This window comes from Bubalus bubalis, chromosome X (genome assembly GCF_019923935.1).
Source record: "Bubalus bubalis isolate 160015118507 breed Murrah chromosome X, NDDB_SH_1, whole genome shotgun sequence".
Classification (NCBI taxonomy): Eukaryota; Metazoa; Chordata; class Mammalia; order Artiodactyla; family Bovidae; genus Bubalus; species Bubalus bubalis.
The window spans coordinates 20,788,397-20,806,473 of NC_059181.1; the positions used below are offsets into that span (position 1 = coordinate 20,788,397).

The following is an 18,077-nucleotide window of genomic DNA, read 5'->3' on the forward strand; positions in this document are numbered from 1 at the left end:
AAGGATCATGTCATCTGCAAACAGTGAGAGATTTACTTCTTCTTTTCCAATCTAGATTCCTTTTATTTATTTTTCTTCTCTGATTGCTGGAAGTCATGTGGTATTATTTCTCCTGCATTTTATGCTTTAGAATTGAGTCACCAAGGCTAGCGTATAATCAAGAGGAGAAAACTTGAGTCCACTTCTTAATGAAAAGAATATAAAAAAATTACAAACAGGTATTAAAACCAAGACAGGTCACATTATGTTGGAGAATAGTACAACTAAATATATGATATATTCAGATATAATTAGGGAGATACACAAAATATCTAAAGACTGACTTGGTGTGGGTACTATCCCAGGAGAAGAAATAATAGCATCCACAACTGGTAGGCTCTGTTAGTATAGCTGCTTAATATCTCCAAGGCTCCAAATACATCCTAGAGTCAGGGAGCCCTGGGAAATCAGGAAAGGTTCGATCATGCATCTCATATAAGATGTTTTAGTAATTCTTACTGAAGGAAATGGCACCCCACTCCAGTACTTTTGCCTGGAAAATCCCATGGACAGAGGAGCCTGGTAGGCTGCAGTCTATGGGATCGCTAGAGTCGGACACGACTGAGCGACTTCACTTTCACTTTTCACTTTCATGCATTGGAGAAGGAAATGGCAACCCACTCTAGTGTTCTTGCCTGGAGAGTCCCAGGGATGGAGGAGCCTGGTGGGCTGCTGTCTCTGGGGTCGCACAGAGTCGTACAGGACTGAAGCGACTTAGCAGCAGCACTGAAGCTTCAGAGGCCCCATCAGGCTCCATCTGGTTGTTTGATTTCTTTGTTTTGTCTGCCTTTGTCCCCTAGAAGTTAGAAACATTGTTTCTGCATGGCTCTTACCCTAATGTTTTGAAAGTTTATTATTTGCTAAAGGGAGGGGAGTTGGGAGGAATGGGTAGCGTAGAGATGAGTTCTAGGAATACATTTCATCTTTGGTACATGCTGTGGTTCAGCTCAATGTGATTTAGAAGCCAAGTTGAGAGGCACTTGGATTCTTCCCTCTTGAGTCAAGGAGCAGACATAAAAATGCTGGATTCTTTGTGTAGTAGTTTCCCATTGCTGCTATAATGAATTATCACAACCTTATCAGCAATTCAGAGCAACACAAACGTGGGCCCTCACAGTTCTGTAGGTCAGAAATGTGGGATTGCTTGGCTGGTTTCTCAGCTCCAGTTTTCATAAGGCTGGAATCAGGATGTCAGCTGGCTTGGCTCTTAGTGGGAGCCCCTGGGGAGAACCCTCTTCCTGTCTCATTCAAGCATTGGCAGATCCAGTTCTTGTGGTTGTAGAACTGAGGTTCTTACTTCTTTGCTGGTTGTCAGCTGGGGGCCACTCTTAGCTCCTATATGACTCTGTCTGCTCTTTGCTGTGGCCCCTGCCTCTCACAGCCAGCCACAGCATGTCAAATCCACCTTGCCCTTGGAATTTCTCTGGCTTTTTGTTCTGCAACATCTCTTCTTACTTTCTTTCCTATTGCATCTCTAGGGTTCAAGCCAGAGAATGTTCCTCATTTTTAAGGATGTGTGTGATTAGATTAGGCTAGCCTGGGATTAGTTCAGTTCAGTTCAGTCACTCAGTTGTGTCCGACTCTTTGCGACCCCATGAATTGCAGCACACCAGGCCTCCCTGTCCATCATCAACTCTGGAGTTCACCCAAACTCATATGCATCGAGTCAGTGATGCCATCCAGCCATCTCATCCTCTGTCATCCCCTTCTCCTCCTGCCCCCAATCCCTCTCAGCATCAGGGTCTTTTCCAATGAGTCAACTTTTCGCATGAGGTGGCCAAAGTACTGGAGTTTCAGCTTCAGCATCAGTCCTTCCAGTGAACACCCAGGACTGATCTCCTTTAGGATGGACTGGTTGGATCTCCTTGCAGTCTAAGGGACTCGCAAGAGTCTTCTCCAGCACCACAGTTCAAAAGCATCAATTCTTTGGCACTCAGCTTTCTTCACAGTCCAACTCTCACATCCATTCATGACCACTGGAAAAACCATAGCCTTGACTAGACGGACCTTTGTTGGCAAAATAATATCTCTGCTTTTTAATATGCTATCTAGGTTGGTCATAACTTTCCTTCCAAGGAGTAAGCATCTTTTAATTTCATGGCTACAGTCACTGTCTGCAGTGATTTTGGAGCCCCCGAAAATAAAGTCTGACACTGTTTCCACTGTTTCCCCATCTATTTGCCATGAAGTGATGGGACCGGATGCCATGATCTTAGTTTTCTGAATGTTGAGCTTTAAGCCAACTTTTTCACTTTCCTTTTTCGCTTTCATCAAGAGGCTTTTAAGTTCCTCTTCACTTTCTGCCATAAGGATGGTGTCATCTGCATATCTGAGATTATTCATATTTTTCTCAGCAATCTTGATTCCAGCTTGTGCTTCTTCCAGCCCAGTGTTTCTCATGATGTACTCTGCATATAAGTTAAATAAGCAGGGTGACAATATACAGCCTTGACATACTCCTTTTCCTATTTGGAACCAGTCTGTTGTTCCATATCCAGTTCTAACTGTTGCTTCCTGACCTGCATACAGATTTCTCAAGAGGCAGGTCAGGTGGTCTGGTATTCCCATCTCTTTCAGAATTTTCCACAGTTTATTGTGATCCACACAGTCAAAGGCTTTGGCATAGTTAATAAAGCAGAAACAGATGTTTTTCTGGAACTCTCTTGCTTTTTCGATGATCCAGCAGATGTTGGCAGTTTGATCTCTGGTTCCTCTGCCTTTTCTAAAACCAGCTTGAACATCTGGAAGTTCACGGTTCACATATTGCTGAAGCCTGGCTTGGAGAATTTTGAGCATTACTTTACTAGCATGTGAGATGAGTGCAATTGTGTGATAGTTTGAGCATTCATTGGCATTGCCTTTCTTTGGGATTGGAATGAAAACCGACCTTTTCCATTCCTGTGGCCACTGCTGAGTTTTCCAAATTTGCTGGCATATTGAGTGCAGCACTTTCACAGCATCATCTTTCAGGATTTGAAATAGCTCAACTGGAATTCCATCACCTCTACTAGCTTTGTTTGTAGTGATGCTTCCTAAGGCCCACTTGACTTCACATTCCAGGATGTCAGGCTCTAGGTGTGTGATCACAGCATCGTGATTATCTGGGTTGTGAAGATCTTTCTTGTACAGCTCTTCTGTGTATTCTTGCCACCTCTTCTTAATATCTTCTGCTTCTGTTAGGTCCATACCATTTCTGTCCTTTATCGAGCTCATCTTTGGATGAAATGTTCCCTTGGTATCTCTAATTTTCTTGAATAGATCTCTAGTCTTTCCCATTCTGTTGTTTTCCTCTATTTCTTTGCATTGTTCGCTGAGGAAGGCTTTCTCCTTGCTATTCTTTGGAACTCTGCAAAGATCTCTAGTCTTTTGAACTCTGCAAGAGATCTCTAGTCTTTCCCATTCTGTTGTTTTCCTCTATTTCTTTGCATTGATCACTGAGGAAGGCTTTCTCCTTGCTATTCTTTGGAACTCTGCATTAAAATGGGAATATCTTTCCCTTTCTCCTTTGCTTTTCACTTTTCTTCTTTTCACAGCTATTTGTAAGGCCTTCTCAGACAGCCATTTTGCTTTTTGCATTTCTTTCCCATGGGAATGGTCCTGGGATAGTCTAGGATAATTGCCCTGTTTTAAGCTCCTTGACCTTAATTACACCTGCAGAGTCCTCTTTGCCATGCAATGTAGCATATCCACAAGATCCAGAGATGAAGGAACGGACATCTTTGGGAGGATGCTTAATTATATTTAACCACAAGTAGTGACATTAGGTCAGTAAATGTGCTTTCTTAAGCCAGCCAGTAAATTTGTGTCAAACATTAGGATTTATTGAAACACGAATCCTAAATTTGAAGGCAAATAATATATATATTTTATGTAAATGAATATAGGTTTCAGCTTGGATAAGAGGCACTCTTTCTTGATTTCCAGTGTTGTCTCCAGTATAATCCTGAAGAAAACTGGTTTAAAGGCAGACAGACTAGACCTTGTGCAAGTATATAGTATTTGTCAATCTCATTGTCCTTCCCTGTGAGATAGGTTTTCCCCCATAGAAACTACAGAAATTAAAAAAAAAAAAAAAGAAACTACAGGAATTATTAACCTGTGGCTAGAAAGTGCATAGGGCATAATAAGTGCTCAGTGAGTGTTAGCTGCTGCTGCTGCTGCTTCTGCTACTAATGATAATAACAAGATGACCGTCATGGGCTTTTTATAAGAGGAGAAGGTATGGGTGGACCAAGTAGAATGAGCACTTGCATTTCCTGCCAGTTTCATGTTAGTCTGACATAAATTATTAGTCTGATGGAATTACTTTTTTAGACATAAACTGGTAAAATGATTGTTCTGAAAAGGGATTTATATGTTTATTTTGAGTACTTTAGCTTAAGACAAAGGCTTGGTTTTAATCATAAAGGGCAGTGCATGAAACTCACAGGCATAAAGTCAGGGGTCAGCAAACTATGGCTTGAGGGCTAAATCTTGCCTGCTGCATGGTTTTGTACAGCCCAGAAGCTAAGAATGATGTTTAGAGGTAAATGTTCATAGTCAGTTTGATGGTAGGAAGCACTAACTTTGAACCTCAAAGCGTAATGTTCTCCTGCCACTGAAGAATTTTGTTCCTCTCATTAATAGGCCCATATTACCAAAAATTATACTCAATTATTATATTTTGACTTTCATCAATAAAACTTGATAGAAAATTTTCTCTCACTCTAGAAGAAGCTACATAATATCCTTGATTTTGCCTCTAGGTCCAGGAAATGCCTAAATGTTTACGATCTGTTTACAGAGAAAATTTGCTGAGTCCGATCTGAGTAACCTCCTGTGCATTTAAAATGCAGTGTAGACTCTTCATCGCTGGAAAGCACTCCCAAGAGCGCTTAGTGGAGTACCTTAGTGTTATAGAGACACTGAACCAGGAAGATAGGCGACTTGTGCACCACAACCTGGCTAACTGGTGACAGAACCTGGATGAGCCATTAGAACCTTTGGTGCTTAAATCAGTAAATGTTCTATGGGAGCCAGCAGACCTTCTGGGTAGCATGGTTTTGCTTTATTATCTCTCTTTACACGGATTTCTATGTTGTCACCTGTCTTAAGCCTTTAATGGCCAAGTCAACCTACAAAACTCAGCTGTCCCGTGGCCCCATTGAACAGGGCCTGCTAAACATCAGTGTGTTGCTCTGTTTCCATCTGTGGGTGGATCCCTGTAGATTTGAGAATTTTTCATTAAAGTTGTTTCAGAAGCCCTGGTACCCCTTTCCATTTTCAGTAATGGTGAATAACCAGATATGTTCGGTTTAGGATGAGATTGTTCATAGAGCAGAGCAATAGCCCTTAACTGAGGTGATAATTTCCCCACATGTCCCACTTCCCCATTGTTCCCTGGTTATTTGCTAATAAATTGTGCCAGCTTGTATTTGTTTCACTGCACTCCTGCCTGGATAATGGTGATCACGTGGTGGTGTTTGTTTCTCTTTCTACAGGTGGTTTACAAATCCAACGACTGTGAATGCCTTCTACAGTGCATCCACCAACCAGATCCGTGAGTGCTGGCTCCTTGTCTCCTTAATGTGCTCCAAAATGGGCAGAACTGTGATTTAAGAGTAGGACATTCTTTATTTCCCCCTAGAAGTGACCAGGCATGTTGGTGAAGAAAGTTTGTTTCCCTGCCTCTATGTCCAGCTTTCCTCATTTTCTTTACCTTTTAAGTTTTTTTTCGAAAGCTTTATATAACCAAGTGTTAGTTGCTCAGTCGTGTCCAACTCTTTGTGACGCAATGGACTATAGCCCACCAGGCTCCTCTGTCCATGGAATCCTCCAGGCAAGAATACTGGAATGAGTTGCCATGCCCTCCTCCAGGGGATCTTCCCGACCTAAGGATCCAACCCAGGTCTCCAGCATTGCAGGCAGGTTCTTTACCATCTTAGCCACCAGGGAAGCCCAAGCTTTATATAACCAATAAGTTAAAAAAAGGAAAACAACTACAATATATAAAACTGCAGTGATATTGGCCATGAAAAAGGAACAAGCTTCTACTTTTCTGTCATGATGGTCTTACTGATGTTTGTTTTCTTTCTAGGATTGATGGGAAAAACAAGTAGGTAACTGGGCAGATTTTAGAAGTTGTTAAGAAAAGCTTTGAAATGCTCTAAATAATCCTCGGATGTAAAGTCTTGAGTTTCTTTTATTTACATGTACTAGTACATGGGCTTCCCAGGTATCCCAGTAGTAAAGAATCCACCTGCCAATGTAGATATGGGTTTGATCCCTGGGGTGGGAATATCCCCTGGAGAAGGAAATGGCAACCCACTCTAGTATTCTTGTCTGGGAAATCCTATGGAAAGAGGAGCCTAGCAGGCTACAGTACATGGGGTCCCAAAGAGTCAGACACAACTGAGCGACTCAACAACAGCAACAAATTAGATACATAATTATAAATACCATGATGAATTAAAAACATTATTAAGGATCGTATTGCCACAAATAAAAAAATCTGACAGCACCAAGTGTTGATGACAGAGATGCATAGTGCTAGTGGAAATGTAAATTGGTTCACCCACCTTGCTGCACAATTGGGCAACACCTGGAAAAGCCAGAGATGGATGCATATGTCCTTGAATGTCATTAAGCTCTTGACATGTGCCCGAATGCTGTCCCTCAAAGTGTGGTCCAGTGATTATCAGCAACAAAGCCCAAGGGGGAACTTGTTAGAAATGCAAATTCGGCCCCACTTTAGACCTATTGTTCATAAACCCTGGATATCGGGCCCATAAATCTGTTTTATTAAGCCCTCCAGGTGAGGCTAACATACCTGGGGAAGCAGTGCCCTAGAGAAGTCTCACATGGGGAGGCTCACATGAGAATGCTCATAGCAGTGTTCTTTATGATAGCAGCTAAAGGGGAATAACTTTCCTGGCGCACCAAAAGAAAATGAATGAAATGTGTCGTGTTCACACAAGGGCATGCCGTGCAGCAGTGCATAATGAGTGACCAGAGTGACGTGGATGAAGTTCACAAGTAATAGGCTGTGTGTGTGTGTGAAAAAACAACTTGGGAGAGTACATGGAGGAAGACATCATAAAAAAGAGTTGAAAAGCACGCAGAACAGTTCTATATATTGTCCACAGGTCCGTCCATGTGTAGTAAAAGTATGAAGACACTGACAGAAAATGACAGACGCCGAGTGCACGGTGGCAGTGAGCTGTTGTGGGAGGGCAGGCTATTCCCGCTGATGCCCTTGCTGGTTTTTCACCCCCCTTGCACCTCTTCTGGTCTCCACATGCCCTCGCTTGTATGGTGTGTACGTTTAATCCTGTGATTTTAAGTGCACATCTAATCCCATGGTTTTAAGCCTGTCTCTTTGCTGTTTGGTGAATGCAGGTGATGGAATTTATGAGGACTTGCTACCCTTGGCCAGCCCCTATTGTTTCCCCCCCAGATCCCTCTAATACCCTCTTCACTTGCCTTCCTGCTTCTGAACTCATCCCCCTTTGATCTAGTCTAAATATAACATTGTAGCCATTTTAATGCTTTTTACAGTTGTCTCATGTCCCTTCTTTGCTCAAAACCCATTATTAGCATCCCACCTCACACAGAATACAAGCCATATTACTTGAAGTGGGGCCTCTTACTGAGGCCTGTTATCATGCTGCCTTTGTCCCCGCTCTGTTTCAGTCACACTGGCCTCCATCCTGTTCCTGGACCACGAAATAATCTTCCTTTCAGGCATTTGTACTCGGGATTCTCTTTGCCTTGGAAAATCTCCCCAAGTGATCTGCATGGTTTGTGCAGATCAAATCTTCCTTCAAATCCTTGCTTGAATGCCACCTTCTCATTGAGGCCTCCTGGCCACCCACTTATGGCAGGTCCTCTGGCATCCTGACAGGACTCCCTGACTAGAGAGAATAGCCCACTCCCAGCAAGCACACCTTTTTAGCGTCGCCCTCATGTGGCCACTTTGAGGAACGACAGTGTCTACAGAACTGGAACTGGTATGGGATAGTACTTAACAGTATGTTAGCTGGCGGTGTATTATTATTATGAAAACACCATTGCTTTCTTCCCCCGCCCCCAGCTTTATTACAGTATAATTGACAAATAAAAATTGCATATATTTAAAATATACAACATTGTGCTTTGTTATAGCTCTGAGTTGAGAGCTAAGCTGCATGTGTTACATGGGTACTTACATTTTAGATAATAATTATAGCTACTATTTATAATAATATGGGTTTTGTTTATATAATATGAATTATATCATTTGGAATAACTTATTGGGCGATAGAAAATTCTTTGAATTATCTATTTTTAAAGAAAATGTTTTACTAGGTACATGGAAAAGAATATATGTAACATGCTAGAACACAGAAAGTTATAAAGTATACAAGAAAACATACAATAAAATAAATAATGTTTATGAACCCACCACACATCCAAGAACCAGAACATTCCTGATGTCACTGCATCTATGTTCCTCTCCATCCCTTTCTTATTCCCCACCATTGCACTGTTCTGATTTTTGTGTTTATCATTTCTCTTTTTAAAGAAATTTGAAGCCATTTACATATCCCTAAGCAATATATTATTTATTTTCAGTTATTTTTAGCATAATCTTAAGCAATGTGATTTTCTTTCAGCATTTTTTTAAGATTCATCCAGGTAGCATGTGGCAGTACGACTTTCATTTTCACTGCTGTGTAACATTCCATTGTGTGACTGTACCCTAGATTACTTATCTGTTCTACAGAGCTATGAGTTTCCCTTTTCCTAGGTTTTCACTGTTCTAAACAGTGTTGCTTTGAATATTCTCATGAAAGTGAAAGTGAAGTCGCTCATTCATATCCGACTCTTTGTGACCCCATAGACACCAGGCTCCTCCGTCCATGGGATTTTCTAGGCAAGAGTACTGCAGTGGGTTGCCTTTTACTTCTCCAGGGAACTTCCCGACCCAGGGATTCAACCCAGGTCTCCTGCATTGTAGACCATCTTTACCATCTAAGCCACCAGGGAAGTCTCCCTGGTGGAGAGAATATTCTCATACATGTCCCCTGAAACAAGTGTTTTAGGTATATACTATGATTGAGTGGAATTACTTTGTAAATACTCAACTTAGGTAACACCCAATGTTTCCACAGTCAGTGTTCCAAAGTACAGAGTGTCTTCACCAGTTCTCATTTTCATCACTTCTTGGCATCGGTAGACAGAATTTTCACCATTCTAGTGAATGTAATAGATCAGTTCTTATGCCAGAAAAAGCATTGAGATAGATTGCTCACCAATATTTCCACATTCACTTTCCAATGTCAGTGAATGCTTACTGCTCTTTGGGGGATTTAAGTATGCCTAATAATATTTTTGCCTCCAGGATTCATCCCTGTTCAACATTTTTTTTTTTCTGGGAAGAGCTGATCTTATCAGAGGTTTACTGAAGAAGCAGCCATTTCAGGGTAACCAAGTGGTTTCACGAAGCTCAGGAGCAGAGGGGGTTTGGAATGGACAATTTGAAGCAGTATTTTAATTAAGAGATTCAAGCTGTTTCTATTTTCCTAATGACCAGTGCTTGCTCTCATTGTAAATTACATTCTCAGGCACGATGACAAGGAGTCCTATGGGTAACTTTTTTTCTCTCTTCTTTTTCTTATTTTCTGGACTACAAATTAAGACAGGTGGAGTTCCTTCTTATACATTTCCCCACTGGGTTTCCTGGGACGCACCCCCCCCCAACCCCCAACTGCCTTCTTTTTGCTCCACTGAAGGAGTGGAAAATTGAAGTGATTTTCTAAAATGAACGTCTTTATTGATTAGGGGCCGATTCTGACAGCATGTGGCCATCTGTTTAATTGGGTTTCACATCTAGTTGTAGCTATACTTAGTAACGTGATTTATGAGAATTTCACTCAGTTCCCATTATCATTTTCTGATTTATGCCATTTAAGTCAACTTCTGAATGCAGTAGAGACTTGAGTAGAAAATAGAAAACCTGTAGGGTTTTGGTTGATCTGTTTGTTTGTTTTTACAAATCCATACCTGTATGTGAAATCCTATGACTTGTGGTCATCTTTCAATGTTAGATTTTTGCAGGGTGTTTATAGCTTCTTATTTTTCTACCCTTGTCAAGCTAGGTAGCAGTGTCTTCAGACACAGAGTGTAGTGTGAAATAATAATGACTTAAGTCTGCTGTATGGGAAGTTATACTCAGGAGCTGTTGCATAATTTAACTATATTTGAACTGATAAGGTGGTTAAACAGGAAGACAAGGAGCTGAGGTTGTTAGTGCCTAAACTTGTGCTTCCCTAACTCTGTGATAAATGTAGGGCTGGTCTTCCTGATTTTAGTAGGGAGACCAGACTTTGATGGGAGACTTTGTATGCCACTGATTCAGTTGCATGACCTTGGTCAAGGTGTTTCTCCTTCCCGAGCCCTCTTGTCCTCATCTGCCATATGTTGAGGTTAGAGTTTTTGATAGGATTTAACAAGATCAATTTGAAAAGTGCCAGCATATAATCAGGGTCATGATTTTGCATATCAAAAACCGCCATGCCCACTAGTAATGCCTGGGATAGCCAGCCGGTCACAGGATACACAGCATAATATGAAGCTTGGGGGAAGGGATATTTTGAACTTTTGTCCTCAGAAGATTTTATACATTAAAAAAATATTTTGGTAAACTTCCCTGGTGGTCCAGTGGTTAAGACTCTGAGCTTCTACTGCAGGAGGCTCAGGTTCGATCCCTGGTTAGGGAACTAAGATCCCACATGCCACATGGAGTGACCAAATAAATGTTCATAGCAGCTTTATTCATAATAGCAAAAATCCAGAAAGAACCTAATTTCCATCAACAGAAGAGTAGGTGAATGAACTGTGGTATATTCATACAACTGAATATTGCACAGCAATTAAAAAGAACAAACTGCTCCATTCTACAGTATGTGAAAATGCCGCTAACTTATAATGCCCAGTGAAACAATGCGTGGTTCCATTTATATGAAGTTCAGGAATAGGGAAATGAATTTGTGGTCGAAGTGACAGGATTAAAATAATGATGCCCTTTGTTTGGGGGGATATTGACTGAGATGGGGGCACGGAAACATCATCTTGATCTAGGAAGTGTTTGCACAGGTGATACTTCGGTAAAACCTCACTGTGTTCTATTATAATTTTTTTATATACCATAAAATTTTGCCTTTACTTTATGTATATAATACCTCAACATAAATAGTAATACCTCCGTTCTCCCTTTAAAATGTTTAGAATAGCATAGACCATACATAGACATATGGGCTGATGACAGGTGACCTCAGATCAAGCTGCCAGAAGTGTAGATGAGGGATCACAAACATTTTCTGTAAAGGGCCAGATAGTAAATACTTTTGGCTTTGGAAGCCATATGATTTCTGTTGCAAATTCTCAACTTTGCTGTTGCAGCCACGGACAATTCATAAACAGATGAGCATGGCTGCGCTCCAGCGCAACTCTTTAGAGGGCTGCAGTTTGCCAGTCAGAGTGGAGAGCACTGGGAGAGGACGGGATCCAGGGAACCTTGTAGCGTGTTGCTGCCCCAGCTTCCAAAGTATAATACTTCAGGTCCAGTCAGGCAGTGGTCCAGTGCCATGGTGGGGAGCCACTTACATTTGGTTCTCATCTCCACTGATACGGACTGGTGTTTAGCAGAAGATTCATGTATTCAGTATCAAAGTGTATCTGCGTAGTGCCTCATTTCAATATTACTTTTTTATCTTAATAGGTCTCAAATCATATTAAGCATTTATTTTAAGCAAATAAAACCTTGGTTTGAAAATAAGCAAGGCCTAAGGGCTAAAACCAATGATTTTATTATCTTATACACAAGGGATTTAGTTGCGTCAGTTTAATCACAGATACTCTGCTAAAGAAGATAAGCCTTTGTCCGGAGGCTGGGCTTAAGTTGGCATCAAACTATAGAATTAATCCCGAAATCAAACATAGACTTGTTTTGCTGTTAAGGAAATAACTGTGTTTCAGACTGGTAGAATTTCTCATGCTTTGCTGACTGCCTGAAACCATAAAGTGGAAGCCAAGTTAGCAAATACTCACCTGCGGCCTCTACTGGACTTTAATGAAATTAAATCCCTGAATCCACTTGATGGTGTATTTGAGGAGAATTTGAAAATAATCTGCCGTAGTTTGGGAGCTCGAAGAAAGGAAACTCAAGTGGCCACCTGATCCAGACTTCTTATTATTTAGAAGAGATCCTGACAGAGCAATTCTTAGTAATTTTTCTACTGATTCATGTCATATTTATAGTGCCCCCCTCCCCAATGATTCTTACTTTCTGGTAGTCACACTCCTGTGTAGTCTATCCAACACCAGATGAGGCTGACCTTCGTAACTAATAGGATACTGTAGAAATGGCAGAGTGTGACTTCTGAGGCTAGGTCGTAACAGACATATGACTTCTGCCTTGTTCTCTTGGATTGATAACCCGGGGGGAAGCCAGCAACCATGTCATGAGGGCCCTCAGGAAGCTGGTGGAGAGGTCCACGTGTAAATGACCCAGGGCCTCCTGCCCGTGACCAGCACCCTGTGCACTGGCCATCTTGGAAGCTGGTCCTGTAGTCCAGCCAAGCCTTCAGGTGATGGCGGCCCACACTGGTATCCTGACAGCAACCTCATGAGAGACCCCGAGACAGACCATCCAAGTAAGCTGTGTCTGAATTCCTGACTGAGAGAAACTGTGAGACAGTAAATGTTTATTGTTTTGAGCCACTATTTGGGGGGAATGCTTTGTTAGATAGCAAAAGATAAGTAATACAGACATTACAACTCCCCAGGTACTGAGTTCAGTGCTAAGTCTATATAATATTGTATGGTGTAGTGGTTAAGAGTGTGGGCTTTGATTCTGAATCCTGACTTGGCCACTGATAACTCGCAACCTTGAACAGGTTGCTTAACATCTTTAGGCATCAGTTTAATGATCTATAAAATGGAGATAATAGTAGTGACTATCCTGTAGGGTTGTGAAGATTAAAGGTGGTAATATATATAAAATGCTTGGAAGAGAAACTGGTTTGTAGTAGGTAATCAATAAATCTTAGCTGTTAAAGAGTTCTTGCTTTTGAGGCGTCGGGAGAGAGAGACTTGTGATCAGTCATTTATAAGAGATCATAGTGTGCAACCGAAGGGTGCGCAGTGCATCCTGGTAGCCTCAGAGCAGTGGTAATTACCTAGGGGAGTGAAGGTTGGCTTCACAGTGAAAAAGGCATTTGAGTGGGCTTTGAAAGGAAAAGAAATCTGTAGGCAAAGACGGTAGGTTGGGACATGCAGAAGTACTGGCTGGTACAAAGACAACACACGCAGAGGATGGTGAGGTGGTCACAGTTGCTGGGGGACAGACTGCATGTGTTAGATGCGAGGAGGAAGGCATGATGGGAGATGAAATGTAGAAGTAAATGAGGACCTTATAAGCCACATTGAGGAGCAAGCCATAGGGAACTGGTATAGTTTTCTTTCTGGAGAAGAAAATGGCACCCCACTCCAGTATTCTTGCCTGGAGAATTCCACAGAGAGGAGCCTGGCGGGCTACAGTCCATGGAGTTGCAGAGTCAGATGCAACTGAAGTGACTTAGCACAGCACAGCACATCTTTTTTTTTTTTTTTTGGGGGGGGGGAGGTGAGAAACTTCAGTCTCAGTTCCTTGGTTTTAGTCTCAAAGATCATGGCTTGAAGAGGGAAAAGACTGAGGCTGCTGAGGCCACTGAGGCCAACTAGGGGTTGGGAAAGTGGTTCAAGGGAAGATTGGGGAGGGTGCAAACCTAGGCGGTGGCGGTGGAGAGAAGAATTAGGGAGTGGGTAAGTTAAATCCCAAGATTGTTCTCAGATAACGGGGTAATGATAATACAGGTAGTTTCACAACTTTTCCACTGATGCTTTGAAGGACTCCCATAAAATGGGCAGTATAATTGTTCTTTGCAGCTGCTCTTCACTGAGAACCACTAATGTGCCAAGCATTGTGCTGGATACTTTGAAAAGAAAGTCAAAGTGAAGTCGCTCAGTCATGTCCGACTCTTTGCGATCCCATGGACTGTAGTCTACCAGGCTTCTCTGTCCATGGGATTTTCCAGGCAAGAGTACTGGAGTGGGGTGCCATTTCCTTCTCCAGGGGATCTTCCTGACCCAGGGATCGAACCCAGGTCTCCTGCATTGTAGGCAGATGCTTTACCCTCTGAGCCACCAGGGAAGCCTGCTGGATACTTTACCATGTGTCATCTCTAGTCTTCACGGAAGGTCTCTAAGCTTGGCATTGTGGGCCATTTTACAGAAGAAGAAACTGAAGCTCAGGGAGGCCAAATCACATGTGAAAGAGCACACAGCTAGCACAGCTGGGAGTATAGTGCAGCTGCTCTCATTACAGACTTAATCTTCACCCTACACTGCTCCATGCTGGGTAAGAAATGTGAGAATTACATGAAATGGTAGCTGTGAACACACTCAGACAAAGTTGCAAGCATGATATAATTGTATATTAGAGTAATCACGCTATTCTGCCCTTCCCCATGTGGTGGGGGGTTGTTTCTGTTTGATATGGAAGCAAGATATTGTTGGATGTGGGGACAGCCAGGAGGTGAGGATTGGAAGATCAGGTGGCTGTGCTAATATCGTGTCTTCAAGGGTGGGGCCTGGAGCAGCCACTGATGTGTGCCGTCTGTGAGAGTGAGCTGTTTGGTTATGCCCTTGATCTTCCAACCATTGGATTCTGGTAGAGTGGGGGAGGGGGGGTTATGGGTTATATGTTTTGCTCTATTTCCCCAAAATGTTTTTCTTCACAAAATTTACTGTGAAATTCAAAAACTTTTAAGTGCATTGACGTGAAGTCATGAACAAACTGCAAATAGTTTGCAAAATGGTGTACATGATGCACTTAGCAAGGTCATGGGACACTGCTATGACTATTTTAAGACATTCTTGTCCTGGTCTAGTCCAAGACTCTGGAGGTCCTAATACAGCCTCCTGTCTTGGGGCCTGACCAAGGAGGCAGCTGAGAATGACATTCTGGGCAGTGCCACTGGGGGACAAGTTACCTTTACATGGGGAGCCCTGTAGTCTCACGGCATCCCTGGAAATGGTGAGTACCAGGACCCATGCCCAGAGGAACATGTTTACCACCTGCTGTGCACTTCTGAACATGCACGCATGGGGCAGGACACATGCTATTTCCAGACAGAAGACTGGCAGCTTCGCTGCAGGGCCACCAGCAGAAAACACAGAACAGTTTTAAAGGTCAGTAGGGCTTCCCTTGTGGCTCAGCTGGTAAAGAATCCACCAGCAACACAGGAGATCTGGGTTCGATCCCTGGGTTGGGAAGATCCCCTGGAGAAGGGAAAGGCTACCCACTCCAGTATTCTGTCCTGGAGAATTCCATGAACTGTATAGTCCATGGGGTCTCAAAGAGTCGGACACAACTGAGCAACTCTCACTTTCTGATTCAAGAGGCAGGCTGTGAGTGGAACATGCTCTAGGAGTGACATGGATATGAGCCAGAGTGTGGAAAGCCTCAGAAAGCTGGAAAAGAGCCATGGTGAGAGGAAACAGGCGTCAGAAATCTCACTCATCTGTCATGATGGTCACAATATCACTTGTCCTCCCATGAAGAAAAATTAGTTGTTTTTAACCCTTATTACAAAAGTATTTTATCTTTATTGTGCCAAATCTCGAAAAATTTAGATAAGCTAGAAATATTTTTAAAGTGGATCATAATTTAAAAATAGCTACATTTAATACCTTTGTTGAATCTCAATATGTTTATCTACCATATTTAAAAATTGAAATTAAACATGAGCTCATCCAATTACACTGTTTTTTTTTCCCCACTGAAATTTGCAACAAATATTTTTTAAAATCTATTACGAATTCTTCTCAGTCACCATGCTTAGTATTCCACCAAATAAAAGCTCCTTAATTTCTCTAATTTTCTACCTATAGACATTTAGGCTGTTCTACTATTGCAAACAACAACAACAGCAAAAACTACTGAGATGCATTTTGTGGCTAAGTCTTTGTCAAATACGAGTATACTTTAGGGTAAATTCCCAGACGTGGAGAAACTGTGGAGTCAAATGGTATGCTCAATTTATGAAGTTTTAAAATACATGTTATCCTGCTTCTTTTGAGAAGAGTGGTACCAATTTATATCTTCACTAACAGTAGATGAGATGGTTTTCTTTTACTGAGTTAGGCATTGCGAAGATACTGCTGGAGGAGATGAATAAAGAGACTCAGTGTTTTTTTGTTTGTTTTGCCTAATTGATAAGGGGAAGATGTTAGTCACACCCAGGTATGGCTCAGTGACACCACACAGGCATTTGTTGAGGCATCTACTGTTCTCCCAGGCCTGGACTGAACATCACTACCCATACTGTCAGTTTTGAATACTTAGGATAGCAGTTGCGTGTGTGGAATAACCTGGTGGAACATGAGTAGAATCCGAGATACTGAGCTGCACTGTGGGAGGAAATCTGTGTTTTCTCTGCCAGATGTTGAACTCGAGCAGTGGTTCTCAAAGCGTGGCCCCTGAATCAGCAGCATCAGCATCATTTGTAATAAATGGACCTTACCTGGTCCCATCCCTGACCTCCCAAATAAGAAACTCTGGCGATAGGCCCAGCAATATATGTTTTAAGAAGATTTTAACTATCAAACCTCTGCTGCATGCTGAAGTTTGAGAACTGCTGAGCTATAAAAATGGAGCAAATGCAAAAGAAGTCAGACTTGGGTGGGCAAAGGTAAGGAGGCTAACTTGTCCTGGCTTGCCTGGGACTGTCCCAGTTTCATCACTGAAAGCTCCACATCCTAGGACCCCCTTCAAGCCTGGGCCAACAGGGATGGTTGGTCACCCTGGTAAATAAGAAGAGGATCTGTTTATTGCAGCCTGGAGGTAATTATGGCACAAAAAGAATAGAAAGGCCAGAAGAGAAGGTTTCAAGATGGAGGGCAGATTTTGGAAGCTGCTTTCTGCTTGTCAGTTCTAGGCTGATGGATATGGTGGCAGGAGGTTACCTGCGGGAAGCCAGCAGATGGCCAAGGCATCTTGCTGAATCCCTTGACATGAGTCACAGCTGTTAGAACTTGATATTTTCTGAAAAGGGGATGGTTGGCATTCACCAAACTACTGCAAAATGCCAAATTGAAAAAAAAATCCACTATTAATCTTAGCAGTGATGACAATGAAATCCCTTTACAGCAAAAAATATAACCAAAAGTGCTTTGTAATTGCAGCAATTTCCATGTTCCTACTGATGGCCCCCTAGCTTCTAGAAGAATGGTATCCGGCTTATCTGATTATGAGAACTAATCCTGAATAAGATGTAACAGTCATTCTCTCTTAGAGTGAGAATTCATCCTGGATTTTCCAAAGCAGTTGCAATTAAAACTATTTTTGTCCTTTTGTAAAATCATAATTTATAAGCCATGTAAAGTTTCAGTTTTGAAAGAATAGTCTGTGAAATTATAATACAAATATCTAATCATATGTTACAAGTACTGCATTGAGGAGCAATAAAGAGAGGAGAATGAGACAAGAGGGCTGATTTATGTACATCAGTTAAGTTAAATATAAGCAGCTCCTTATTTTTCCTAAACTGAGATTTCTGTACTTGTTTGCATATTAGAATCACCCGGGGAGCTTTTATAAGCTTAGTAGGCATCAGCATATTGACGTTTAGGGCTCCATCCCAGACATTGTGACCTGATATGTCTGGGGCAGACATGGGTTTATTTTATAAAGCCTCCCCAAAGGATTCTAATGTACAGTTGGGATGGGAATCCTTATTCTGATCTAAGTCAGGGGGTCGCAATTAGGATGCACCAAAATAACTGGGGACCTGTTGAAAACTCTGACCCCCACTGATCTTACAAATCTTTTACCCATTAGCCTATACATGTGTATAGGTAACCCCTTTCCACAACACACGTATGTATCTACTCCCCTGTATCCAATATTTCTCCACTGAGTTTAAAGAATATTTCAATTAAACATACACTTTAGAGAGATTTGGTATCAATTCACC

The 18,077-nt window shown here is 41.9% G+C and overlaps 1 protein-coding gene across 5 annotated transcripts in view; it reads left to right on the forward strand.

Annotated features, from left to right (window-relative positions):
* The window catches only part of PHEX (phosphate regulating endopeptidase homolog X-linked), a 227,349-nt gene that overhangs the window by 173,823 nt on the left and 35,449 nt on the right, over positions 1-18,077 (forward strand). For 4 of the 5 annotated variants that reach the window (XM_044937416.2, XM_044937415.2, XM_044937418.2 and 1 more), the window contains one exon: positions 5,520-5,578. In XM_044937416.2, coding sequence (XP_044793351.1) covers positions 5,520-5,578 — 59 coding nt within the window. Of the gene's footprint in view, positions 1-5,519; positions 5,579-7,163; positions 8,640-18,077 lie in introns of those variants that run through there. The other variant, XM_044937419.1, reaches the window with a different exon arrangement.